Consider the following 27,329-nt stretch of genomic DNA (forward strand, 5'->3'; position numbering starts at 1 on the left):
CATCTCAAACCACTCTGAATGACTGTTTATGTCTTAATGATTTAAATATGCAGAACATTTGAGACATCAGTGGGAGTCCTCTTTAATTACAGAAACTAACCAAAGTGCTCTGTTTGTTGCTTGATGACTTTCATTCCCGTTGCTAAGTTTCTTTCTGGTTGCTGTTGCTGTTCCTAAAGTCATTGAAGCTTGAAGTCCTTTTTGTAACAAAGACAGGATGAACTTGAAATACATTAATGATAATTTTAATATATTCACCCCTAATATATGTTCACACCTCTCCCCCGGAATTAAACATCGTTAAGACATCTGTTCAAACGTACTGTGTTTTCTGTTTTCCTGCTCTCCTCAGGTACTATTATCTGGCTTTCCGTGCTCATCAGATGCCGGAGAGCAGTATGGAAAACACAGTGGCTATCCTACAGAGAGCCAAACTGGACAACTGGGTTCTGGGCAAGACTAAGGTACAGTCATCATTCACTGCACACCTTGCACTCCTTTAGACAGGCAGCAGAGTGATGAAATACCTGTTTCACACCACACAGGACTGTTTTTCCCACCCCATCCATTGCATACAAAACAAACTCCACTCTTTGATTCCCTCGCTCTGTCTTTCATTCTCACTGTCTTTCATTTTCTCTCACCTCTCTCTGTCTCTCTCTCTCTCCTTCCCTCTCCCTCCCTCTCTCTCTTTTTCTCCCTCTCTCTCTTCCTCTCTCTCTCTCTCTGAAGAGTTAAATCCCTGAGCCGAGAGAGGTTGTTATCTATGAGTCTAATTGACCAGATGGTTGGCATCTGCAGCTTTGAAAAAAAAAAATGAAATAAGAAGTTCAAAGAGTGCTATTCCCCTATAAACCCCTTGATTGCAATCATTGTGTGTTTCTGTGAGGTGAGTGAAGGTACCGTCTGTTTGCACACGAACGTGTACTTCATGTGTGTGTGTGTGTGTGTGTTTGTGCGTGTGTGTGTGAGACAGGTGTTTCTGAAGTACTACCACGTGGAGCAGCTGAATCTGTTGTTGAGAGAGGTGATGGCTCGGGTGGTGGTGTTGCAGGCCTACACTAAAGGATGGCTTGGGGCAAGGAGATACCGCAGAGAGAAAGAGAAACGCAACCACGGAGCAATAATCATCCAGTCAGGTACAAAACAGCTACAGTGACATGATCTGATACGAATTTCTCCCCATATCATACAAAAAAAATTCTGAAAAAGTGCTATAAATATTTAACAGACATAAAATTATTGCTGATTCTGGTTATTGACACACATTTTTCTTTCATTTTGTCAATAAAGAATGTAACGCTTTACTTTTATAGTGTTGACAAACTTTCTGGTAAAACAGCTGATCAACAGCGTTAGGGTTAGATTTAGGATTAGGTTTCAAGTTGTTAAAGTTAGTTTTAGTAGCGTCTGTTAATTCAGCTTAAAGTTACGTTTAATAGATATTTAATTGAATATTAATCAAAGATAAACTGAACATCTACAAAGCATCTGCAGCAGACTCTCAAAATAATGTCGCCCAAATGTTTTATAAAGGATTTTTAAGAGTAAAAAAGGATGAATTATAAGGAATTGAAATGAAGAAATGTAAGTAGAATCACAAACATTATAATGAATGTTATAAAGATGTTCATTTTTTTTCAGTAATGCAGTACATTATTGATGCGTATTCTTTCTTTCTTCCATTCTTTTGTTCTTTCTTTTTTATTTATTTTTTTTCTTTCTTTCTTTCTTTCTTGGCATGTCTCCCTCTCTTTCTCTTTCTCTTTCTCCCTCTTTTTTCTATCTATCTATCTATCTATCTATCTATCTATCTATCTATCTATCTATCTCTTTTTTCTTTTTTTCTTTCTATTTCTCCTTGTCTTTCTGTCCCCCTTCTCTTCTCTCATATTCTCTTTCTCTCTTTCTCTCTTTCCGCAGCCTGGAGAGGTTACGTGGCTCGTCAGAATCTGAAGCAAATCAAGCAGGAGCGGGAGAAGGCAGCAGTGCTGATTCAGTCAGGTACTGACCTCACTCTGAGTGACCACTGCTCCAGCGGAGAGCTCACAGCAGCTCACTCGCTTTTTCCTAGAAAGGCCACAGATGAGTGATCTGCTTTCCTCTACACTTTTGCTTTGAGATTCTTCGAACTATGGTGTTTTTATTTTTGACAAATAAGCCCATGAAGAGGAGTTGATGAATTAATAATGCATAGGGAAAAAAAGTTTGAAAGTTTGGGCCGCAGCATTTGGTCCCCATGTTTCAGTAGAACAGTGCATATTGAGATCCTTTCTTTCCTTTCATCTCTTTCCCAGTGCAGGCAGTGGAAGAGAGGAGAGGAGAGGAGGAGGAGGGGGGTTAGCGGTGGAGGAGGTGGGGGTTTATCCCCCTTCTGTTTCTTTGCCACTTCCTCTCTCAAATTCCCGGCCTATTACAGCCCTCTCACATACCAGAAACAAGATGCCTTTTTATACTGTCAACCTTTTCATCTGAAATGTAAATGAATTCTTACTCACTGTGGCCTGGCAGAGATCAAAGCAGGCATATTAACCTTCTCGGGGCGCCCCCTCCCTCGCTCCCCTCCTCCTTTGAGGACGTGAGGAGCGAAGAAGGGAGGGAGAGGGTGGTAGCAGGGTACCAGGGGGAGGCAGGAGAGAGAGAGAGGGTGGGAGAGGGAGGAGAGATGCCATTGTTCTGCTCGCCCTCTCTTCAAGTGCTGCTCGCCCCCTTTTTGGCACAAGGGCTACCACCTCGTCTCTCTCTCTGTACCTCTCTGTTTTTCTCTCTCTCTCTCTCTCTCCCTTTTTTCTACCTCTCTCCCCTCTGTCACTCTTTTTCGGCTCCACATGTGTCCACTATTAAAGCTGCTTGTAAACAGCCCAGATAAACAGATCTCTCAGGGTGTGAAGCGTGTGCTCTAGCTCACTGGGTCTGAGAGTGAGAGGTAACCTGAGAGTGTATTACTGTAACTGTGATGATATGCTTTTCTGAGTGGACATCTACAGCTCATCTCTAGAACACTGAACAACTGCATGTATCAGAAGCTTAATTTTGCAGTATACATATATTTTTAGAAATATTTCTTTTTTTTTTGCAAACATTGAACTTTTAAAAAAAAAATTGCCAGAACTGTTTCCCTGATACACTTTATCTGATCTAACTTGTTTGTAAACCTTGAATACTGAAAAACTGAATATTGTTATGCATCTCATGCATCATGAAAATGTCTTAAAATAGTGTGATGTTTTCTTTTTGCCATATCACCCACCCCTTGTTATGAACCATAATCGTACTTACTTTTTGGTCCAGTATCGTCCTATACTGAGATTAAAATCACTCTTTCTTTTTTGGAGTAAAGTGTAAACATTAGACTTTTTTTGTTAAACGTTCGTATAACGCCATTAGTCCAAAGAGAATTTACAGGGCAATCACAGTTTAAAAATCGTTTTTCATTTTATGGCATCTTCTTGAATCCCCTCAAGTTGAGCCCTGGTCCCACTGTGTGTGTGTCTGTGCGTGAGCGTGTGTGAGAGTGTGTGTTTGTCTTCGTGGGGGGGCTGGGAGATTTCTGTGATAAGTCTAGGCCTTTGGACCTCCCGCTATATCACTCCAGCACGTTCACATTGTTGAATGCGGCTCTTTGAGTTGAGCTGCATTAGTAGGTTTAATATAAACACAGGCCTTTCACATTCAGAGAGAAAACATCACCCACATAGAAGATCTCAGATTAACCACCAAACCCAAACATTTACTCCTGTATTCTCTCTCTCCCTCTCTCTCTCTTTAATTCGCTCTTTTTTGCTTTCTGTTTCTATTTCTCTCTCTCTCTCTTTCTTTCTTTCTTTCTTTCTGTCTTTCTATCTCTTTCTATTTCTCTCTTTCTGTTTCTCTGTCTCTGCCCTTTCTTGATTAATTTGTCTTTCTTTTTTGTTGACTTTCTTTTTGTCTTTCTATCTCTCCACTTCTCTTTTTCTATGTCTCTCTGTCTCTGCTCTTTCTCTCTCAATCTGTTTCTGTCTCTCTCACACACTCTCTCTCTCTCACACTCTCTCTTTTGGACTCTCTCTTTTTCTGTCTTTGTATCTGTCTGTCTGTCATTTCTATGTCTCTCTGTCTCCACCCTTTCTCTCTCAACCTCTCTCTTTCTTATTTACTCTCTTTTTGTCTTTCTGTCTTTCTATTTGTCTTTTTCTCTCTCTCTCCTCTCTCTCTCTCTCGCCCCCTCTCTCTTTCTCTCCCCCCTCTCTTTCTTTCGCCCCTCTCTTTCTCTTTCTCTCACTCTCACTCTCTTTCAGACTCTCTCTTTTCTATCCGTCTTTCTCTCTCTTTCTATTTCTCTCTGTCTCCCCTTTTTTTCTCTGAATCTCTTTTTTTCTTACTCTCTTTCTGTCTTTCTATCTGTCTCTATTTCTCTCTTTCTATGTCTCTGTTTCTCTGCCCTCTCTTCCTCTCTCTGTCTCTCTCTGGGCTCTGTAACTCCTCTGGTCACTGGGCCACTCTCACTTGTGTACTGATTAGAAAATGAAACTTTAATTGGTGAATTAAACTGGAATTCATGAATGTTTCTGCATTTTTAGTCCAACTGCTCTGCTTTCATGTGTATTCAGTTTTGGGTTGTTACTTTGCGCAGTTAATTTGTAAGTCATAAAGCGCTAATTACTTGCTAAAGTAATCACTGATATTTGATCATACTTTTTATTGTAACTATCCACAAGTGCTTTCTTGGAAGATGTCAAAAACATCTTCCAAGTTAGAATCAGATGGTTTGACTGGATGGAACAAGAACATGTAAAAGGCAGATGTTTTATGTCAAAAATCCAGCTAATAAAATCTAAAATTGCACTCTGTGTACAGTACTATGCAAAAGTCAGAGCCCACCACTCTTGTATTTAATTTCCTGTTAGTGGCCATTAAGTACAAGTTATTAATTTTATGTGCGAAGACAAAAGTGCAGGATCAGATATTTAACAGAAAATTACACAGAAACCTCAACAACTGATCTCAAAATTTTCAGTATTTAGTCTATTCAACCCTGTGATTGACTGATGACCTGTCCAGGGTGTATCCTGCCTTCCACTCAGTGACCGCTGGGATAGGCTCCAGCACCCTCTGTGACCCAGAAGGATAAGCGGTTTAGAAAATGTGTGTGTGTGTAGTGTGTCCAGCCTTTGGTTGTGTCACAGCTTCCATTCTTTTTGCTTTCAGTTTTTCAAAGAAATCTGCAGAGATATTTTTCTACTTAACTTGGTTGCATTTTCTGCTTCTCACAATCCAAAAAAGCCATTTTACAAATTTAGTATAGAAATATTGCCTTTAGCTATTTTAGATGCACATGAGAAAGAAATTAGAAAGGCAGCTGAGGTGAGTTTGGGTAGTTGCTTGTGTGAATGTTAGTGTCTGTTTGAAGAGGAACATAATGTCAGCGCCCCCTTTAGGAAAAACTTTTGTTGGGAGGACATAGCTGCAACTCGCTATTTTTAAGACTAGAAGGATCGAAGAGTTAAAGTGGCAGTAGGATGCACAAAAGTAAAGAATGCACAAATTAAATACCAATAGATTTGGTGTTATACTTAGTGTTGGAGGATTTTGTGTAATTTTCTGTTGAATGTATGTTTCCTGCTTTTTTCTCATGCTGAACAATGCAATACATGCACTTATTGTCCACTTTGACCTAAAAGGTGGTGTCTGACTTGAAGTGAATGGCTCATGGTGTTGAAATGTGTGTTTTTCAGCATACAGGGGGCACAGAGTCCGTAAAGATTATTGCCACGGCCGACAGCCACCTCCGTCTTCGCCATCATCAGCCCGGTACGTCCAATAACTTCTCTAGGACTGTAATATGTGTCGGCCTGACTGTGTTTGTGTACTCCCTTGCTCGTCCTTGCTTTAAGTATATGTGTTTGTTCCTCACAGCGGGGGTCATAGAGCCGCTCTGAGATTTTGTAGATATCTGCATGTGCGTGTGTTCTCTGTTGTGTACTTTTGGCCAGGCTGTAGTTAAAGACATGAAAGCTCCATTCAGGTCAGTGTATGTGTGTATGTGTGTTTGGCTAGGCTGTAGTTAAATACATGAAAGCCCTCTGCAGGTCAGTGTTTGCGTGCCTGTGGTGCTTCCCTACTGAGCTACTCTCACTGCACTGTTTACATTCATCCACACTCACATGCCTCTCACTCACACCGACCACAGACAAGGAGAACAGAACTTGGCATATTAATCACAAGCAAAGCTTGCCGACACTATTCTCCCTCTTCTTTTCATTATGTCCTTCCTTCACGCCCACCTCTCTCCCCTCATCTTTTTTCCCATCCTTCTCCCCCTACTTCTAATACGTCTAATAAATATCTTTCCAGCACGGTAACACCAAACTCCCACCACAATACAGAAAGTAGAGTCTGTAGTGGAGCCAGATGTATAAAAGAGAGAGTCTGTGTGTGTGTGTGTGTGTGTGTGTGTGTGTACTGAAGAACTGATTCTAGTCATTAAGAAACTATGTGGCTAACAGACGAACAGACAGTAAGCAGCTGTTTGGGGGTGTGTATTGTTTGAACAACCGATCTCCACCTCCACCGAACCTCTCCTCCTGTCATTACAGTGTTCTCAGACATTACATTTAACACTTTAACACTTAGCACATTTAACGCTGCTCAGAAATCCTCCATCCTAATCTGCCGATCATTCCAGTTATCTTTGAATAATCTGTTTGTGATTTAGTAGTGGCCATGTGGAACTACAGTATTCTGGGAGTTTTTAGGACTGAATCAGCTCTGTTGATGACTGTCAAAAATTCTTACACAATGTACCATTTCATAACTTCTGTAGACAACTGTTAGGCAGTTACAGTCAGATGCAAAAGTTTGGGCACCTCTGGTCAAGTTACATGTTAATTTTGTAAGTGAAATTAAGTTAACGTATACCCTTTAGAGGACATACTTAAATATGGCATTTTTCTGCAAACTTATTGCACAGTTTGTATTTATTTGCTGATTTTTAACACATTAGAAAAATGTAATACGAAGCTTAAAATGTACCATACGTTTTGCACATAATAAGTTTTATTTTTTCCAAGTTGTTAAATTTTGCAAATAAACAGCAAATATGCATTAAAATGTGCAATTTCTCTGTAGAAGATGTGTAACTTACTTTTACTTTAAAATTAACTAAACTGTAATTTGACCAGGGCGCCCAAACTCTTACATACAACTGTGTATTGCTTCTGCACACTGCGGGAGATGTGGCTCATTTTAATGTGGCATTAGGACATTATTAGACTTATAACAATCATGAAATTTTATCTGATAATTTATTGAATTATTATGTTAATAATTGGTATCATCAATTAGTAGCTCCCAACTGACGACAGACACAGTTCAAGCTCAAATAAACCAACATCACTCACTCACTGCCTTCTGAAGGTGTTATAGCACCAGTCAGAAGATGGAACTGTTGTTATTTTTGTAAGACTCATGATGTGTCTGAAGAAATACATTTTCTGCTGTCTCTCATTTCATACATTTTTCTCATTGGAACTGATGAAAGTGCACCTTATTCATATTCTTGAATTATTGTGAAAGCTAATAACTGTACAAAATAACTGCAGTCAGCTTAAATAATAGCAATCAGGTGGATGAGTAATAATTTTGACAGCCCTAGATATTATACTTGTTATACTTAGTTACTTGTTAAGCCATTATACCTGCTATACTGTGATATTAAACTATGTTTACATGATATTATATCTATCATATTATAGCTGTTACATTGTTACATTATGATGTTATGTCTGTTGTATTATAGCTGTCATACCTGTTGAGCTTTGTTATTATATGTGATAACAAAACATTATACCTGTTACAACAATAGAAAAGGACAATTGCCCATCAAGCAATATCTTTCATGATTCATTTTAATACAGTTTTCTTGATCCAAACTTTAGAGGCATTGGTGTGTGTGTGTGTGCGTGTGTGTGTGTGCGTGTGTGTGTGTGTGCGTGCGCGTGTGGTTTTTCTGGAGGGATTTTTTGCAGGCTTGTTTACATCCTAATTCTCAGTGGTGAAACTTCAAACCTCAAACTTTGCTATTCTGTTTAATCATTTCTGGAGAGGATCCATATAGATTTATTTTGACATGAACTGCCCATTTTCCTTCTGGAAGATTCGTTAGCTAGCCTACATGCTGATGAGTAAAGTTATTTTTCTATTTTTCAGAAAAACAATCTTTTCACTCTGTCTATTGCTGATATGCTGTGTGCTTATGTTGATTTCACTGTGTGGGCATTTGCAGATCTTAGACTGTATCTTTGTGCAACCGCTTGAGTAGTGATGTGCATTATTACATAAGCTACATATGGTGTATGTGGTTTATGGAGTAATTAATATATTTTTATTTTCTCCTCAGGGAAGACACACCACAAAGAACAGACTCTGACTATCAAATCCTTAAAGAGGTCAGAAATGAATACTTTATTGAATATGGTAATGTGTTTCGTGAACAGTGTGTTAGTGTTCAGTAGTCACCGATCTGCATATAACACTGAACTGCAAAGCTTCTCTGAGAAGTGCTGTCTCTTTTTTTTTTTCTGAGACATATGTGTCCTTGAGACAAAAGAGGGAAAGCTCACTCATTCTGAACTCCAATCTCAGCAGAGAGAGAGAGAGAGAGAGAGAGAGAGAGAGAGAGAGAGAGAAAGGGAGGTACAGGGAAAGAGTGAATCAAAAGGCTGGAAATCCGCGGTGGAGAGTAAATGCTAGCTTCTCCCTGAGGTGATTTGTCTTTGCGCTTCTCTCTCTACAGATGTTAGAGCCCTTTTTTAGTAAAGACCTGAGGTTCTTTGCTAGCACTTTGATATCCTGCTCGAATTCAATATGTGAAATAGAGGAGCCACTCTGTGACTTGGAGCACATCGCCTGGCTTTGAAGTCTGATCCAATTTTTGCTGCTCACCATTTGATGTTGAAAGGATGAGATGAAGAAAACGTACAGTTTTTGCCAGTAACTCTGCTGAGCATATGTAAGATTAAAAAAGCAAAATCCTTTGGAGGATGTACTTAGAAATGTTAAGCAGATTAATACTTTCCTATAGCTCTTTTATTCAAAGATAAAATTAAATATGTGAGGAAGTCTGAGAGAACTGCTGCCGTTATTTCCAGCATTACAATTAAGCTAGTGCGACAGAGCCCCTACTCACAGAGGTAGAGCGAGAGAGAGAGCGAGAAAGAGGTCTGATGCCTGTGCATTAGCAATTACCATCGCAAAACACACTGCTAATGGGCGCTAATAAATATCTGTGCCAGAACAGTGAATTCTAAGTAAATCAAATTAATGAATGTACTAAGCCTGTTGCTGTTTCACTCTATGTCTGTTTATTTGTTTCTTTGCCTTTCTAGCTGTGTTTTCTTTTGACATGCATGTGTGTGTGTATCTCTGTCACTCTTTTTAAGGTTGCTTCCATCAGTGGTGACAGACAGAGAGAAGTTGACAGTAAAGAGAAAAGCTCTGCTGAAGTGTCTGTGGTGAAGACGAGCGGGGACAGAGACAGAGCTGTACATCGCAAACAAGGTGAGCTTTTCCACACACACAAAAACAGAGGGAAGGGCATCTAGAGGTACACACACACCCCTAAGCTCCAGCAGGCTCACAAGCACACTTACATACATAGAGCTATAGGACACACCACACAGACAGGTCACAGAGATGACAACGCACCAGAGGCGCTCAGTCACAAGTCCCAGGTCTCTGGGGTGTGAGTCCGAGTCTCGAGTCACTGGGTTTTCCGAGTCTTGAGTCACTGGGGTTTGATTCTGAGTGAAGTCCCGAGTCTTTGGGGTGCAAACCAGAGTCTTGAGTCATTAGAGTTTAATTTCGAGTCAAGTCTTGAGACACTAGAGTTAGATTCTGTGCCACATCCCAAGTCTTTGGGGTGCAAGTCCAAGCCAAATCTCGAGTCTTTGGCATGCAAGTCTGAGTCCCAGGTCACAGAGTTCAATTCTGAGTCAAGTCCTGAGTCACTGGGGATCTATTTTGAGTTGAGTCTCTAATCTTTGGGGTGTGAGTCCTGGTCAAGTCTCAGGTCTTTTGGAGTGTGAGTCTGAGTCAAGTCCTTAGTCTTTGGAATGTGACTCTCGAGTCACTGGAGGTCAATTCCGAATTGAGTCTTCAGCCACTGTGGTTAGATTCCATGTCACGTCTCGAGTCTTCAGGGTGCAAGTCCAAGCCGAGTCTCGAATCTTTGGTGTGCGAGTCTCAGTCAAGTCCTGAGTTTTTTGGGATGTGAGTCTGACTGGAGTCTCAATTTACTGTGTCCTATTTCCAAGTCAAGTCCCAAGTATTTGGGGTGCAAGTCAGACTTGAGTCTCGAGTCACTAGGTTTTGATTCAAAGTCAAATCTTGAGTTGTTGGAGTGCAAAGTCTCTGGAAAGTAATTCCAGGTCATGTCTTGAGTCTTTAGTAGAGAATTTTTGTCAAGTCTCATTATTAGCTGCAGTCATTGCATTGTAAAGCTAAACCTTTGCTAAAACCTTACCAGGTTCAAATACAGTGTTCAAAGGAAAGTGGCTAAACAACTTGAAACAGTTGGTTAGTCTGTAATTTGTATAGCAAATATGCTAGCTTGATAGCATACTAGCAGTATTCAGTATAACAGCAGTTTTGATTAATTTCTGGAATCATTATTTTTACAGTATTAACTCTTTAAGGCCAACTCAGAAACGGAACTGTTTCTGCCATGAAATCTGCTCTTCTCCATAAATAATGTAATACATATAAAGAACATGATCTAATAAAGTCAAAAATTTAGTTTGCCTTACAAACTCCTTTCTTAAATGAGAAAACACCTGGATAGGAATATGTCACACATCAGTTGCGTTTCATTTTTACTTTGAATAAGCAAATCAATAAGTGCTTAAGTGCTTGTTCATTCAAACAAAAATCACAGTACATCCAACAATAAATGAAGCCTCATGCATCTTTTACACAGTGATAGAAACACAGTATAACACAGTAAACTCTGATTCTACATGGTCATTATTTCACTCTGGCCAGCATGTACAAGCAATTAACGTAACATCTCTGGCAGTATATTTAAATAAGTTAAAGGGACCATCACCAAATCATCAGAATGGATCAGGGCAAGATGCTCGGCTCAAAAGTGTTAATGGGCATGTGGCAAATCTTCCAGTTAGAACATCAAGTGTGAAAGGAGAGGACTGTGACCTTTACGGTGAGCTATGAAAGTGTACTAACCAAGCACCCTACAGTGCTGTTTTAGTACTGTAAATAGTTTTCTATGTGGAGCTGGAGTAATGCAGTTTTATCACAAGATGCACAATTACATCTGTAATGTTAATGACTGTTTCAAACAGGATATCACTTGGTAGACATGACAGAGATAGGAGTGGCTGCTCGAGTCGCGCACTTCCTTCACTCCAAAAAAAGAGAAGAAAACGTGAAAACATTTAGCAGTTATTTAGTTCACTCTATCTTTAGTTCATCTATCTTGCCATCTTAAATGAATGTGGTGTGTTATTAATATTGTCATTAGCTTAGGAATTTGCAGACAACCGTGAATATCACAACATAAAATTAAACCTTTGTTCTCTTATTTTACGTTTTAATGTTTGGAGTCATACATTTGAAGAAGGACAACAAATATAGGTTTGATTTGAGCTCAGAGAACATAAGTAAATACTTCTTTAAGTGCCAGGTCAGTTTGTCCAGGATTAACGTAGCCTGGGGTGTATTTGTACGTTCTGTTTTATGGTTTGTAAAAGGCAGCACAATCTTTCCTGACACGGGAACATGCAGTCTGTAAAAATCACTAAAATGGCGGATTCTAATAGAAGTAAAATCACTGAGAAACACCAGTAAAAATGACATTACCCCACATCCACATGTTCCACAGCTGTACAAACGTTAAATAAACCATGAGATGACAATGTGACAGCAGACAGCGTAGTGAGAGCTTGTAAACCAGAGCCACTCAGCATATCTAAAAATCTTTGGTGAAAACTGCAACTTGTTTGACTGAAGTGTAGTGAAGGTATTTCATAGTGTCCTCAATCACAATATTACATGTGAGAGAGATAGTCTTGGTATGTATTATTATTGAATATAGGCATGTCCACTCCATACCAGCATGTTCAGTGTCATACAACGTACTCCCACTCTCTCAGAAATAAAGGTATGAAGCTGTCACTGGGGCAGTACCCCTCTTGTCACTGGGGTGGTACATCTCAGTACCTTTAGTCAGGGAACATAATTGTACCATAATCCATTGAAATTATATTTTCTAAGTTGTACTGGCTCCACACACTCTGTCTCATCTCCAGGCCTTTTAATTTATTGTTCTATTTTAGGTTATGAAAAGGTACAAATGCATCCTTTTCTAGTGGGGAAAAACATATTTAAGGTACACAACTGGACCTTAAAACTACTGTTGTACCTTTGAAGGAACATTTACATTGCTTGTACCTTGACAAACGAAAAATGTACCTGTACAGTACCTTTATTTCTAACAGTGCAGCATCAATTTAATTTACACCAACATTTGAGTGTCATACAACATAATCCCAAATCCAGGTTAGGGCTCTAGTCTCATTAGTAGATTGAGCAATGATATGGATACAGACATAATTTTACTTAAATCAAATTTTGTTCAACATACTCTGAGAATATCGAATCATGAGCTCAGTATCATGATCATATTTCTGAACTGAGTCTATCGTTAGAACCCTAGGTAATCACCTACTCATAGAAGCTGAATCCCTCTGTTTAACTCAAAGTGGCTCTCTTTAAAACCTTACTGCCCCTATCCATCATTCTTAGCTCTCTCTCTCTCTCTAATGTCTCCTTTCACCTTGCTTAACCATAAATACGGGCCATGTCATGTCACTATAGGCCTGCTGTTAATAGCTTGGGTCGGTCTTTGTAGCACGCTTTAGAAAGGGCACCAATCACTTCAAAGCCACCAGGAATCTTGCATACCAGGGCTTTCACCCCACCCAGCCCTTTTGTGGCTCAAAGAGACCCACATAGTTACGGTGACACTGACACACACACCCTCACACACACTGATTTGCTGAACATATGTTTAGTTTGTGTTTTGCCCTCGGCTATGAATCCCATTAATGAGAGCTTCCTGGGAGGCTTGTACGTGTGTGTGTGTGTGTGAGTGTTTTTGTGTATAGTCGGGTGGGGTGCATGAGACTTTTCAGTGGGGGGGCGAGTTATGTCGCCTAGTGACGGTCGCCAGGGGAGATGGGGGTCCATCATTAGTATGATTAGTGAGTGAGGGGAGAGAGGGGGTGGGATTGAGATTAGCAGCGTAGTGAGGATTATGGGATTAGCTATGATAATGTAACACAGCCACGGCACTGCAGTGGGCGCGGGATTACTGTCAGCTCGCCACGGCACGCCTGGGTTAGATAGCGCCTAATTCTGTAGGAGGGAGAGCAGGTGACCCCACTCATCTCTCACTCGTTTGACATGTTCTCTCTATCTCTCGCTCTCTTTCTGTCTTTGCAGCCTTTCTGATTCCTGAGAGCATAGTAGTGTGTAGTACAGTTGTCAGAATTTTATAAATAGTGCTTTAGTGACGATATTATGAGATATCGATATAGTTAGGACGATAATTAAAGAAGGAGATCTAAGTGATGATAAACTATAGGCTAGTATTGAGCTTTGTTCTGTGTAAGGGTGAGTGATATTTGACATCATGATACTTGAAAGTGTCTGTTTAATGGGACATTCCATTTTATGAGGTTTGTGAATACAATTGAAAGGACATGCACTACCAAAATATTTTAACACTAAATTTTTTTCAATCAACATTTGCACAGCAAGTATTTCAGCAGAAACAAGAGGAAAATTCATGCAGTTCATGCAGTAATTATGCACTGGTTTTAGTTTCTGTATTTGATCTTTCTTATAATACATACAGTTGTTTAGTGTTCCAAAAGTAACAATACCCATGAACTACAAACCTCAATTCCAAAAACAGTAATGAAAAGCTTATAAATAAAAACAGAAAGCAATGAGGAGGGAATTCTGTTTGACCTATATTAAATTGAAAACAGTACAAAACCACACTATTTAATATTTGAAGTTTTAACGTATTAACCTTTTTAAAATATACGCTCATTCGAAATTTGATGCCTGCAGCACATTCCAAAATGTTAGGACGGGAGCATGTATACCACTCTTACATCACCTTTCCTTTTAACAACACTCAATAATCTTTTGGGATACTGGAAACACCAATTGATCCAGTTTTTTGACATTGTTCTTTTAAACTAGTTTTTAGCTGTGTGTGAGACTCTTCAGATTTTCAAAGGGAGACCAGTCTGTTCTATAGACAAGCCTGTGTAGCACCCACACTAGCTGATTACACAGCTGTGCTGTTGTAAAACTTGCAGAATGTGCTTTGCCATTGCCGTGTTGAAATAAGCGTGGATATTTAGGAAAAGATGTTGTCTAGAAAAAAAACATGTTACTCCAAAATATGTATATATCTTTCAGCATTAATGATGCCTTCACAGATGTACAAATTACCCATGCCTTGGACACTATTACACTCCTATACAATGACAGACCCTGGCCTTTGAACTTTACCCCGGTAACAATCTGAAAGGTCTTTTCTTTCTTTGATTTGGAGAACAAGACATCCATTATTTCTATAAACAATCAAAAATATTGACTCGTCAGACCACAATATATGTTTCCATTGTCAAAAGTCAGTTTTCTGGGCATTGTTGACATATGGCTATTGCTGTACATAGTACAGTCTTGACTTGCATTTGTAAATTAAGCAATGAGCGGTATTTATTAGCCGCACCATAGAGGGTGAAATCACCTGTTCTTGCAATGGCCTGTTGAGGAACATTGTTCTTAACTGTTGGATTATTTGCTGACACATTTTTTGGCAGAAAAACAAGCCTCAATTCATCCTTGCTCATAAAAGACTAGGCTGTCCTGGATCTTTTCCTGGATGCTCCTTTTATACTCAAGCATGATTGCATCACCTATTTACGATTTCTCTTTTAAGTTCCTAGACTTAAATTTCTTCATCCCAACTTTTTTGTAATGTGTTGCGGAGTGTATAAAAAGACAATAAAGTTGATGAGGTAAAAATTAAATATCTTCTCTTTGTACTGCTCATACTGTACATAAATCATATTGTGATGTAATTTATCACAATAACAAGAACATACCATATCACATTGCCCACCTTTAGTTCTGTGGATGAAGATATCTCAGTGGTCAGTTTAAACTCCTGAACCAGCAGACCATGAATAATACACTCTGCTCCACAGAGCAAGGGAGAGAGATTGTACTTGCTTTGTCAATATTATATGCAAAGTGGTTATGGTAATAAAATACATTGAACTGAAGAAAAAAAAAGAAGATAGAGAGAGAACTTGAGGCCTTCATTTATAGACCCATGGGCTTTTCCAGCGCCTGAGCTATTTGAAGAACACAGTGCAATACCCCAAATCCAGATTCACACACACACACACACACACACACACACACACACACACACACTGAGGCCTGAGAGTGCTCACTAGCCAGTCCTGCACAAATAGAGGAGCTGTAGGCTTGACTGCTGCTTAAACTCTGGCTGTTAAGAGAGCACACAGAACAGTCAGGTAGCTAACCTGCAGTTTCCCAGCCCAGACTGAGACTGTTCCCAGCACTGCTGCTCCCAGCTCTGCAACTCTGGGCTCTCAGTGTGGATGTAGTGGAAATGCTTGTGTGTGAGTGTGTGTGTGTGGTGGCAGGCAGGCTTTGATCGGAGCACATCATAGTGTGTCATTGTGTGTGTTTGTGTGTATGTGTGTGTGTGTGTGTGTGTGTGTGTGTGTGAGAGAGGGAGAGGGAGAGAGAGAGTCCAGGGAGCATGCAGAGCCAGATGTCTGGAGCTCAGCTCTCTTCCTGCCTCTCATCCTGCTGCTGTCGCCCCCGGAGATATACGCAGACATAGACACGCTCTCTACAAGGCTCTCTCTCTCGCTCTCTTTCTCGCACACACACGCACACACACCCACACCCACACCAAATCCCTCTGTAACCTCATCAGATTAAATCTGCTTTAGGTCAGGGCCAGAAAGCTGCGTCGAGACCCGGAACCACTTTACCCCGTGTTTGATAGACATTAAGTGCCTCAGACCCTCAGATCTCTGCCCAGCTGTGTGTGTGTGTGTGTGTGTGTGTGTGTGTGTGTGTGTGTGTGTGTGTGTGAAAGAGATAGAGAGAGTAAATGATAGTTAAAGAGAGAAAGAGCAAATTACCTGCCATTTAACACAAATCTGATTCTTTCATTGTCTCACAGTTGGGGGCACAGTCTAATGTTTTGGCCAGTTATCTGCAGAGGACGCTTTGTAATAAAAATTTAACACACACACACACACACACACACACACACACAGACACACACAGACACTTATTTATACACTTTTTTTTTTTTACACAGTTTTGTGCTGTTTTATGTCTCAGAAACATTTTTATTCATTTACTGTTACTGTGCCCTATTGGAAGTTTATTAAGGTTTTGTTATTTGTTCAATAAAGCCAAAAAATTGATGCTTTAAACTGTTAAATTGTTTATTCATCATTCATTAAGTTTTATTCATTATTATCTGTATTACTGCATAACTTAAGGTCCAACGTGAAAATTACATAACTGCATTATCAGTTGTGGTAAGGCACAGTAACCTTGTGAGACCTCATCATCATTTAGCATGAATTATCATCAAATTCACAACGTGTTAGTGTATAACTGGTAGTCTTTAATTCCTAGGTTCTAGGTATTGTCAAGTTTATTGTTTTTATTGTAGTTCATTACTTAAGAACTAATAAAAATGTGATGTCACTGATATTTCAAGATGTTCTCCATATTCTGAAGTTAGTTTTAGCCATTGAACTCTTCTATAGAACACAGTACCGACATATTAGTGAAGTGTTCAGTCTTTTTGGCAACTAAAATACGAATTAGTAGGTATTAAATTTGTAATTAAATAGACCTTCTCATAACTAAAAACGTTGTACCATCTAATTAGTGATAACTAAAACTGCGCTTAAGATTATAGAACACATCTTAAATTGTTAGTGACTTATTAAACTCTTATTAACTCTAAAGTAGGGATCGCAACCCAAATGTTAAGTAGAGCCATTTTGTCCATTCAACAAAAATCAAACCGTCTTGGGAGCCACAACATTTTATGTCTGTTTTACCATCTTGGCTTTAAATATGTCTCAGCATGTGCTAATGTGCTAGTGTAGGCTAATAAATTTAATATTAACGAAAATGCAGGCTTACTTTGCTATAAGCTTTAGCTCAGCTATAGCCGGGTTTCTCGCATCTCCAGCAGGAAACTTTTCCAAAAATATAAAAATCTCTTGTAAAATGTCTCTCAACATTTTTACGAGGCTGAAGGCAGCTTCTCATTTGCCAGCTTCTTGTTCAGATTTTCCTGGGAAAATTCAAACGACAAGATGACTTCAGTTTCGTGACTGTTTAGTGTTTGACAGTGTTTTGTTGCAGATTAAACATGTCAGGAAACCAGCTGGAGTGCTTACAAATGCAAATAAGTCCCTTCAGCTCCAAATCATCAATGTTCGTCTTAAATCTTTCTCTTTGCCTTTTCGTTAGCTACTAGCTAGGCATGATTGTCTGCGTTGCTATGGTGACCAGCAGTCTGCGTGCCAATCTTGAGGGTTAAAGGATGAATTAGCAGTTATACATTAACTCCAGCGTTTAAGACATTTATTGTTAAAACTGCTAGAATGATCGGCAGAGCTTTATTTTACTGCAAAGGAGAATTATTTCATTTTTACCTAAAAATCTAATTCTGCAATAAAAGAGCCACATGTTGCCGACCCCTGCTCTACAGCAATAAACTTCAGAAGTCACTTGCCACGACCAAGTAATTAGAAATCAAACAGGAATCAAATTCTGCCCTTTTTATTTCTTTAATTTAAAAGAAGTGAAGAAAAAATATTCTTCTTCCATGTTGGCCCTTTAAAGCATCACTGTCTTCTTTACTATGTGTTGCATCTGAGTTGCAGTTGTTGTGTCTTCCTGCTGCGAATTTAAACATAGAGTTGATCAGCTCAGCAGCAGCGCACACAAACCACCTGAACACACACACTTCTCTTCTAATCCTCTATATTAAGACCTTATTAATGCTTTACGCTGTGAAGCACGTAAACACTCACACAGATAAATGCTGAAAACTGTCGGAGATACGATCAGAGCTTTTACTCGCCCTCGCTCACACCTCTCTCTCTCTCTCTCTCTCACTCTCTCTCTCTGTCTGTCTCTCTGTAGTAAACAGGATCAGGCTTTATGGGTTATGAAAGCTGAGCTCCTTATGTTAACACGCTTTTTGAAGATTATGCTTGTGGTAAACATACATGTCAGGAGTGAGACAGTGATAAAAATGGGAGAGAGGGCAATTATGGCGAAGAGAGGGAGAGTCTGAGACAGAAGAAACTAACCTGCTCCTATGAAGTGTGTGAAGAGAAAGATGATAAGAAATGACTCTTTGGTACTCGTGAAAGGTACAGAGACAGAGCTTTGCGGGTGCATTTTATGCTCCCTTTACTTATAACTTCACACCGCATAGAGTGACAGTAGAAAAGTAGGAATGGAGTTGGTTTATTAGACTGGACTGATCTTAGGTTTACACCAGCAGGCTTGCTGTGAAACAAACATCAGAATATGTACTTTAAATGTATAATAGGGCTGAGAATCAGACAGAGAATACAAGCATTTTGAAAAATGTCATCCTAATTTCACTGGCCTTCTCTCTTTTTAAAAAATGTTCATGGGTTTTTTATGTGCTATGTGCACTATGTACACTTTAGCTTGTAATGTAGTGCTTGTCCAAGTGGTTCAAGGTCAATATATCCTCAGAGAACTGCACTGTGCAAAAATGAGAGACCACCCATCAAGTTGTTCATTTCTCAAGATATATTTCTGAAAATATTAGATATAAGTTAATTTATTTGCATAAGGGAAAAAAGGAAGTCAAAGAAAAATAAGTGAAAAAATTGGAGTTTCCAAAACTAGAAAAAAATTTTAAAGGATATTAAAGAAAATGGGACGCCTAACAACCGTGCAGGACCTGGTAGACCAACAAAACTGTCACCATCAGATAAACGGTACTTAAGGCTTTCCTCTTTGAGAGAGAGGAGAAAATCAAGCTTGCAAAAATTCACAGGTGTTGCTGTCCATCCTTTCACTGTGAGAAGATAACTTCTCACAAGTCTGAAAGGATGTGTGGCTGTCAAGCTGCTGTTACTAAACAAAGGAAATTAAATGAAAATTTGCAAATCAAACAAAGAAGTTGCTGGTGTTCTCAGAACAATGGACTGACCACCACAGAGTCCAGACATGAATATGTTTTTGGATTGTAAAAAAGACTGCAATTTGAAGATGTGGAAAAACATCCCTGCACATTTCTTTGAAATACTGAAAGCAAGTTTCCTGAGAAAAATGCAAACTGACACTTCAAATACAGGAATTTTTGAAATTATATGTAGTTGTTGAAGCTTCTGTTTACTTCTCTGTTAAACACATGTTTTCTGCATTTTTTCCTGATGTTGAAAGATGAAGGATGGTCTCTGACCTTTGCACAGTCCTGTATGTTGATATATTTTGTGAGTGTGCATACCAGACAGCTGACAGCAAAAATGTCAGCAAATTAGTTTAATCTGTTCTGAAATTGGTTCTAAACATGTGCGTAATTGATCCAACTCTTCGTACTCTATTTAGCCTTTAGCAGTCACAAGCTGTTACTTTCATTTTGCTTATGCTATTTAATTACTTAAGAAGATCATGCATTTTTTAAAAGAAATTATGCAATTACATCATTCATTGTGTTTCATAATGAATTACATTTACAGCTGATTCACCTTCTGAATTGACAGATTTAAATCTGCACTTCTGACTTTTTCTGATATGTTTTAATGTATAAAATTACCAAAATATGCACAACAATAATTTCTAAGTAGAAACAAGTTCATAATATGCATTTTCCTCAGAATTACTTCATTGTTTCGGTGGGCTAAGAGAGAAATATTGAAACAGTGACATAAGAAATAATTTAAAATTTTGTCATTGTCAAGGATAACTGCAGCGCCTAATAGTTAATTTTGAAACCTCTTATGCTAGTGAACCTACACTGCACTACACTGAGGTGTTAATGCTTTGCAACCGCCTAACATTAAGAATAAGGATTATTATCGGACAATGGACTTTAGCACACGTCTGGATCTCCTTCTGACAGCCCTCAGACAGCTGACACACCCACTTTGTGTTCTATGGACAAAAGTCCCTCCCTCTCTCTCTTTCCACTCCACCCCTCCCTCTCTCTCTCTCCATCCCTTTCTCTCTCTCTCTCGCACTGTCTCTTGCTGTCACTTTCGTTCTCTCCTGCTCTACCTGTCTTCATCATCTGTCTGTAATATCTAATACCTCGTCTGTTTCTGCTCTTCAAAACAGGCCACTCCTCAGACAGTCACGCACTAGGTGAGGTTTGGACGGACAGGAGTGTTCAGCCCACTCGTGGAAATTTGGAGGAAAAGTTGGACGCAACTTTTTTTTTAATCCTCTTAATGTCAGTATGAGTGGTTAACTGGATGTTCTTCTCTGACGTTCGTCATTGGAATGTCTTAAAAAGTTAGTCTTCAAGATATGAGGATCTATCCTGTGTCGTCTCTTTTAGACTAGAAGGAGATTTTTTTTAGTGCTTGGTTCTGCTGGTACATCTTGAGCATGATCGGTTTTGCAGGCAGTTACGATCGACTTGCCTTTTCAACCTGCCGGCTTTTCATAGAAACACAGCAGCTATTGAGAAGTGTGTACACATGTAGCACATGTTTGAATGAGCAAATCCTGCTGTGACATCGATTGATGAGGCAATCCCCCCGCCCCTTGCCCTTCTTCCCCCTCGCTCCCTCCCTCCATTCAACCCTCTTCAACAGAGGTCTTCAAATCCAGACCTTGAATCCAGTTTCCAGTCTAGTATTATGAAGTCACTGGTAGGTATGACAGTATAAGTTGCTAATCAGTTACATCAACAAGTCAGTCAACTGCCAGTCATTACAGAATGCAGGATCGGAAACTGGATTTAAGCTCTGGACTTTACTCCACTGAGTCTAATCCTTAACCATTAACCCTAAGAGTGACAGCACTTATTCAAGTAGCACTATTACTATCATGTCATTATAATGTTGAAAATACATATTTTAAAACAAATAGTTTCAGTCTTTAAATTGGCTGATTGGCTTACTCGTGTTCAGAATACTTAAAATATGGTCTCACAACAAACAAGTTCCATATTAAAGGAGCAGGTCACTAAAAATGCTGCTGTCATAGACCATCAAGTATATTAATAGATGAAGTAAGAACCTGTTTTTTTTAAACTAAAATGCTGAGAACTCCGCTTTACGTTATGCCTAAGAGGACTGCATAACTAAGGTAAAATCACAGTGACACACTGCCTCTCCTGGCTTATTGCTTTAATAAATAATGACAATACAAATTTCTACAAATCAAGAACTGAGAATAAACTGACAGTTACTAACAGTGATCGCAATCACTATCTGCAACCTAACGATTACTGTTATGAACCTGACACTAGACTATAAAAATCATTGTCATACCTGTATAGCTAAAGGATGCAGACTGAGCTTGTTAACTCCCCCAAGTCATCCCATTTCTTTGAATGACTGAAGTGAGATACAATAGTGAAAGATTTTAAAATGAAAAACAGTGTTTACACAAAGGGAAGCATAAGCCAAAAACAAATTCATTTGTTTGGAACTCTCAGTACACTCTGTTTGTGTATACACTGTTGGTATGAACTGGGCTGCACCGATTTACTTAGTCCTCATTTAGCACTAGTTAGTTGCAAACTATCGTTTACCAAATTCAGTTGCACCACCAGTCCATTAGTCATGTCTTAATTAGTAACAAATAATGGGTACTCAGTGACAAATGATACACTCAGAGTTCAGAACCAATCAGTAAACATACTGCCATGGAAACATGGAAACTTTTGCAAGCCAAAGAAAACTGTCAAGCGTAGAAGAATACAATATGTAAGTTTACAAGTTTATGTTTTTACAATTGAACTGAGTAAAACTGAATTACTATAGCTATAGCTTGTTAGTTCTTTTTAATGTTTCCTTGTCACAAACGAATATGTGTCAAAACACTTTTCCTTAAGCAGCGGTTTCTGGCCAGCTGACATAACCGCAGCATCATACAAAGTCTCACTGAACTGAGCTATGAATATAATGTTAGGCTTTATGCTGGAAGTTTGAATCAGCTTCATACAGCTTCATAATTAGAGTGGGGAATAAAACCACAAAACACAATATTTGCTGTTTTTATTAGCTGAGTTATCTTCACCTAAAAAGTAACATTAGCAATTAACATAAACTTTTCTAGTCAGGTGATATTTTGATCTTCTTTGTGCTATCTATGTGGTTCAGTTGGTTTCCTCAACACTTACACCTGCTTTAGAGGAGGTGTTACTATATAGTAACTACTAAGCTAATCGTTAAACTTGTTTGTGTGGTGCAAATCGTTTTAATTTAGTATTCTGAAAGCCTAAACTTAGTAAATACTCATTATAATTAGCCTATGTTTGAACCGACACCAGGTCTGTCTGGATGTGCCACCCCTGTTTGTGCATTAGGTGATATGAGCACGCATTGCTTGTAACTCACAAAAGACCCAGGCACGAAATGATCTGGAAGTCTTCTCAGCCCCCCAACTGTATCTGCTCAGTAGTGTTGAGGTGGTGTGTGTGTACTAAACAGATCAGGGCCTGCATGTGTGTGTGTGTGTGTGTGTGTGTGTGTGTGTGTGTGTGTGTGTGTGTGTGTCTCTCCAGCAGTTTTGTGTGCCAGAGAGTCCATGGTCTGATTATGTGTATGTGTGCGCACCATGGAGAAACAGTCTCTGGTCTGGTCTGCACATGCCTCATTTAGACATCAAAGCGTGTGTGCTGATGATTTTTCCTTATAATCCTTGATGCCTTTTGGTTCTTCAGCTCCTCCATCTGAACAAACAAAGACCCCAGCGGCCTTCCCCCAGCCCAGGACACATCAGGTGATCACAACACGTGATCACGGAACGGGAATCGATACGCCTCCCTCGTTTACGTGCTAAAAACCCCTTTTAGCATCTCTTTTATGTAGTTTCTGAGGAGCGTTCAGATTTCCAAGGGATTTAAGAAGTGGTATTTAAGAGTTGCGTCGAGAATCATAGCATGAAAACCTCTCTTTGAAATATGAAAGCGCTACCTATCTTTAAAAAGAATTCTCAGCCTTTTTATCTACCAGATACAAACATTTATAATATTCAAGGCTGCTGCTTGAATAACAAGCTCAATTCTCCAGAGTTTTATTCTATTTTTCCATATTTTTTTCTTTCTCTGTGTCTGTTAGGCGAATCAATAGCACATTAATAAATGATTGTTGGGTGTCTGTATTGCTCTTTGCCAGTTATTAGTTACCGCCCAGTAAGAGAGACACACATAAACACGTACACGCACATCCAGACTCAGAGTACCTTCTGTTTGTTGGATTGTAATAGTATACATGAATACAAGCCTTTATAAAATTATTATTCACGACTCTCATTGAAGCTGTGTTTTAATTTCATGTGTTTCATACACTAATAGTCAAAAGTTTAGACACACCTAACTCTTTTTTTATCTGAAGGCTTATATTTAGATGCAAAAGATATGTGTACTCAGACAAGTAAAATGTTATGAATGAAAAACGTTTTTGCCTACATACAACATTATTTCCAAAATAAAAATATTTAATTTAGATTCAAAATAAAGTTAAATTTAAAAAGTGGTTTTGCAACAACTGGGTCTCAGTTTGTGTATCTTTTTTCAGTTCTGCTGGAAAATAATCTCTGGTGGCTCCTTGTGAGTGCCAACTGTGTAAGGCTACAGGGGTCTAATTTCTATAAGAATCTAAAATAGTAGATAGTTTGATTGTTTAACACTTTTTTGCTCTCTGCATGTGTGTTGTTTCATGGTTTTGATGTCTTCACTATTATTCCAAATATAGAAAACAGTAAAAATATGAAGAACTCTTTCTTAAGTAGGTGTGTCCAAACAATTGACTGGAAGTGTCAAATGCATGTAAATAGCTCTCCTCTCTCTCCTGTACAAGCTGCTGTCTGCAAACGGGTCAGTGTTTAAGATATCTGTTCACTAGGATAAATAATCGCTGTAGACTTCAGTGCCAGAACGCCCTCTTTCCAGACGTTTTGGGCTTTGTACTCGTTATGGGAAATTAAGTTTCATCAACAACTTCTCCAGCAAGTAGTGATGTCAGATCTTGTTATTGGCAGGTAAAGTTCCCTGAACCAAGAATATTTTTTTAATATTATAGTGATTAATAGTTTTGTATTATATCAGAAGACAGCACTGATTGATTTAATTCGATGATCAAAACGCTGCACAGCAGCCATTAAACACATTAAAATTACAGAAGATTCAAATACAATAAAAAAACATATTTCCATTATGGTCTTTATCACATAAAACAGAAAGACAGAATAACCATAACTCCAAACTATAATACAACATAAAACAGGCAGATGGCAAAGTGGAATTTCTCTTATGTATTTATGTAAGATGCTCTCAAAAGAACTAAACATAACATCAGCTTTCTACCATGTTGTTAAATCCATCTTGTTAAACCTAGTTAATGTTTGGCAACACTACTGTAGAGCAGTGTTCATAAGGCTTCGTGACACCTACATCTGCTCTTCATGATGACTGACATAGACCCACATAAACATTTATAAACACTTATCCTAGTAGACATTGTCATAAAGGTTACATTTGCTTTAATGCAAGTTACAAAGTCAGCTGCCTCTATACTGCATATTATGGTAATACTTACATGTTATGTGTGACAAAAACTGTCTTTATGACAGACAACACTAAAGAGAATAAGCCTTTATAAATGCTTATCTAGGTTTATGCGAGTCAGTTATCATAATGAACTAACATAGGTGTCATGAAGTGCAGCTTTATTCACACTGCCCTACTGTGAAGTGTTACTGAAGCTGAAATCTTACTAATGGTTGAGTTCTGTAGAAAGTTTATTCTATAGTAAAGCTGCAGAACATAAAACTATTCACCTGCCTCTATACTGCATATTATGGTAATCCTTGTTGTTGTCTAGGTGAACACAGCCAGTGTCAAATTGTGTTGACTTCCAAACAGACGGTGAAGCAAGAGGCAGTGCGTGTGTTGGTCTGTCTTAGGAGACTGACCCTCTTAAGACCACCAGATCACTGAAGTAGCCGTGGGTTGAGCTGTTTAAAAGCTGATCTGAAAGCTACAAGTGGAAGTGTGAGAGTGTGTATGTGTGTGTGTCTGTCAGCTCTCCACTACAGAGAGAGTGTACCACCCCCACCCTCTCAAGCTGTTTCCCTCCCTCCGTCCCTCCCTCCTGCTCCTCCTCTTCTCTCATTCACGCTCTCCATCTCTCTGCCCTACAGCTTGCAGTGTCCTCTTTCAACATTCACCTGTCCCCCGCCTCTATACTGCACTTTACAGCCATACACTTATGCTGAAGTGTTTCAGATACAGTTTAAGAGTCTCACCTTAACCCTTAGAAGTCAGCAGTTATTACTGTCATCTGGCTATATTAATTCAGTGTGATTGCATAATTAATGACATGGTTGCATAAAGAAAAATATATATATTTTTTAAATATTCTGTATCAACCACTCTTTAAGTCAACACTTCTGACTTCTTTATTTCTACTTTTATGTAAAAAAAAAAAAAGAAAACGTACAAAAGATTTTTCTTCACACAAACAGGACGGTATGCACAATGGTAACTTTTCATCAAATTCAAATCATAAAATATTTCCTCTTCTGCATACAAACATGGTGTGGATTGAAAGGTTAGAATCTACACTTTCTTTTTTTTTTTTATTTTTTTTTTTAAACCCAAATTTCTCCCTAATTTAGTTACCAATTCCACCCACTAGCTAGGTCTCCCCATCACACAATGCTACCAAAATGGGAGGTTGAGGGCTAGCACATGCTTCCTCCAAGGCACATGAAGCAGCACCACATCCATCAAACTGTTGCTCACTCAACGTCACCAGACAGCTCAACACCCTTGTAGGAGAATGTTGTTTGCTTATTCTGTTACATTGGCTAATAGGCGCATGTACTGGCTAGAGGAGAGAAATGGCTCCCCTACCCTGCTAGACAGAGTGAGCCCAATTACTGTCTTGGACTCCCAGCCATTGATCTTCTAATGCTAGAGCCAATGCTTAGACAGGAGCCCCAAAAGCTGCACTTACAATAGAATTTCTCTGCTTGTTTTAATGAGCTGCGATTAGGAAATAATAAATTTGAAGTTAAACCTTGGTTTTGTTTTTGTGCCAGTGATAACTGTGACTTAAGGGTTAATTAATTGGAATAAAGTGAAATTCCACTTGATTCATGATAACAGTATAGAACTCACAAAAGTCACAAAAGATATTGCCAGTACATGAGTACAGTTTGGTGGTAAACCATCATCTAGATTTGGGGTAACACGAGGCTTTTTAGATTTTGTGGGTTTTAGAGGGCTCTTGCTGGGAGGGATAAGTGTTTCATTGTTCCTCACAGTGTAGAATAAATCTCCATCTTATGATCACTACGAGGGAATATGCAGATTTGTGTTTTGGAAAATGGACCAGACTGGCCCTAACTGAAGTGTTCAAGGCTGCCAGACGTGATTACATTAGATTTTCTACTTTGATGTAGTATCAAGGGAAATTCAAAGTTTGTTTTTCAAACCTTGTTAAAAGAGTGTTTCTCCTCCTTACAGTCCCTCCTTTGTGGTTGATTTGTTTATTTCTGTGCTGTTTTTTAAGAACATGATTTTTTTTTATTTTGATAAATGTCTCAGCTCAAAGATTGTTGATCATATAATGATTCATTTCTATTGGCAGTTATAGTTTTGTCATCTCCAAAAAAAAGTCACGTTTAGCTGAATATTATGGTGGTATTTAGAAGGGGTTTTACTACATAAATATTTGTATTTTTTGTCCGATATGGTTTTGCGAGACAATGTGTTTGAATACAGTCAGATATTGTGCTATACACGTATTTATATTGACAAAAATTTGAATGCTTTTCACTAGTGGCAAACCATGACTATTAGAGCTAGGCCTTCAGTTCAGATTATAAATGTCAAAATACAAGAACACAATGGAGTAATTTCATGACAGTTTTCATTTCTGCTAGCGTCTAAACAAAGGGATATATAGTAGTATATTAGTTCTAAGCTCTTCTAGGTTAAATAT

General features: G+C 38.8%; 1 protein-coding gene across 3 annotated transcripts in view; it reads left to right on the forward strand.

Moving 5' to 3' along the window:
* Positions 1-27,329, forward strand: part of myo3b (myosin IIIB) — a 115,982-nt gene that overhangs the window by 73,546 nt on the left and 15,107 nt on the right. For all 3 annotated transcript variants that reach the window (XM_036566144.1, XM_036566151.1, XM_036566159.1), the window contains 6 exons: positions 353-464; positions 977-1,139; positions 1,924-2,004; positions 5,715-5,790; positions 8,378-8,426; positions 9,420-9,537. In XM_036566144.1, coding sequence (XP_036422037.1) covers positions 353-464; positions 977-1,139; positions 1,924-2,004; positions 5,715-5,790; positions 8,378-8,426; positions 9,420-9,537 — 599 coding nt within the window. The remainder of the gene's footprint in view (positions 1-352; positions 465-976; positions 1,140-1,923; positions 2,005-5,714; positions 5,791-8,377; positions 8,427-9,419; positions 9,538-27,329) is intronic.

Source organism: Colossoma macropomum, unplaced genomic scaffold, assembly GCF_904425465.1.
Source record: "Colossoma macropomum unplaced genomic scaffold, Colossoma_macropomum, whole genome shotgun sequence".
NCBI lineage: Eukaryota > Metazoa > Chordata > Actinopteri > Characiformes > Serrasalmidae > Colossoma > Colossoma macropomum.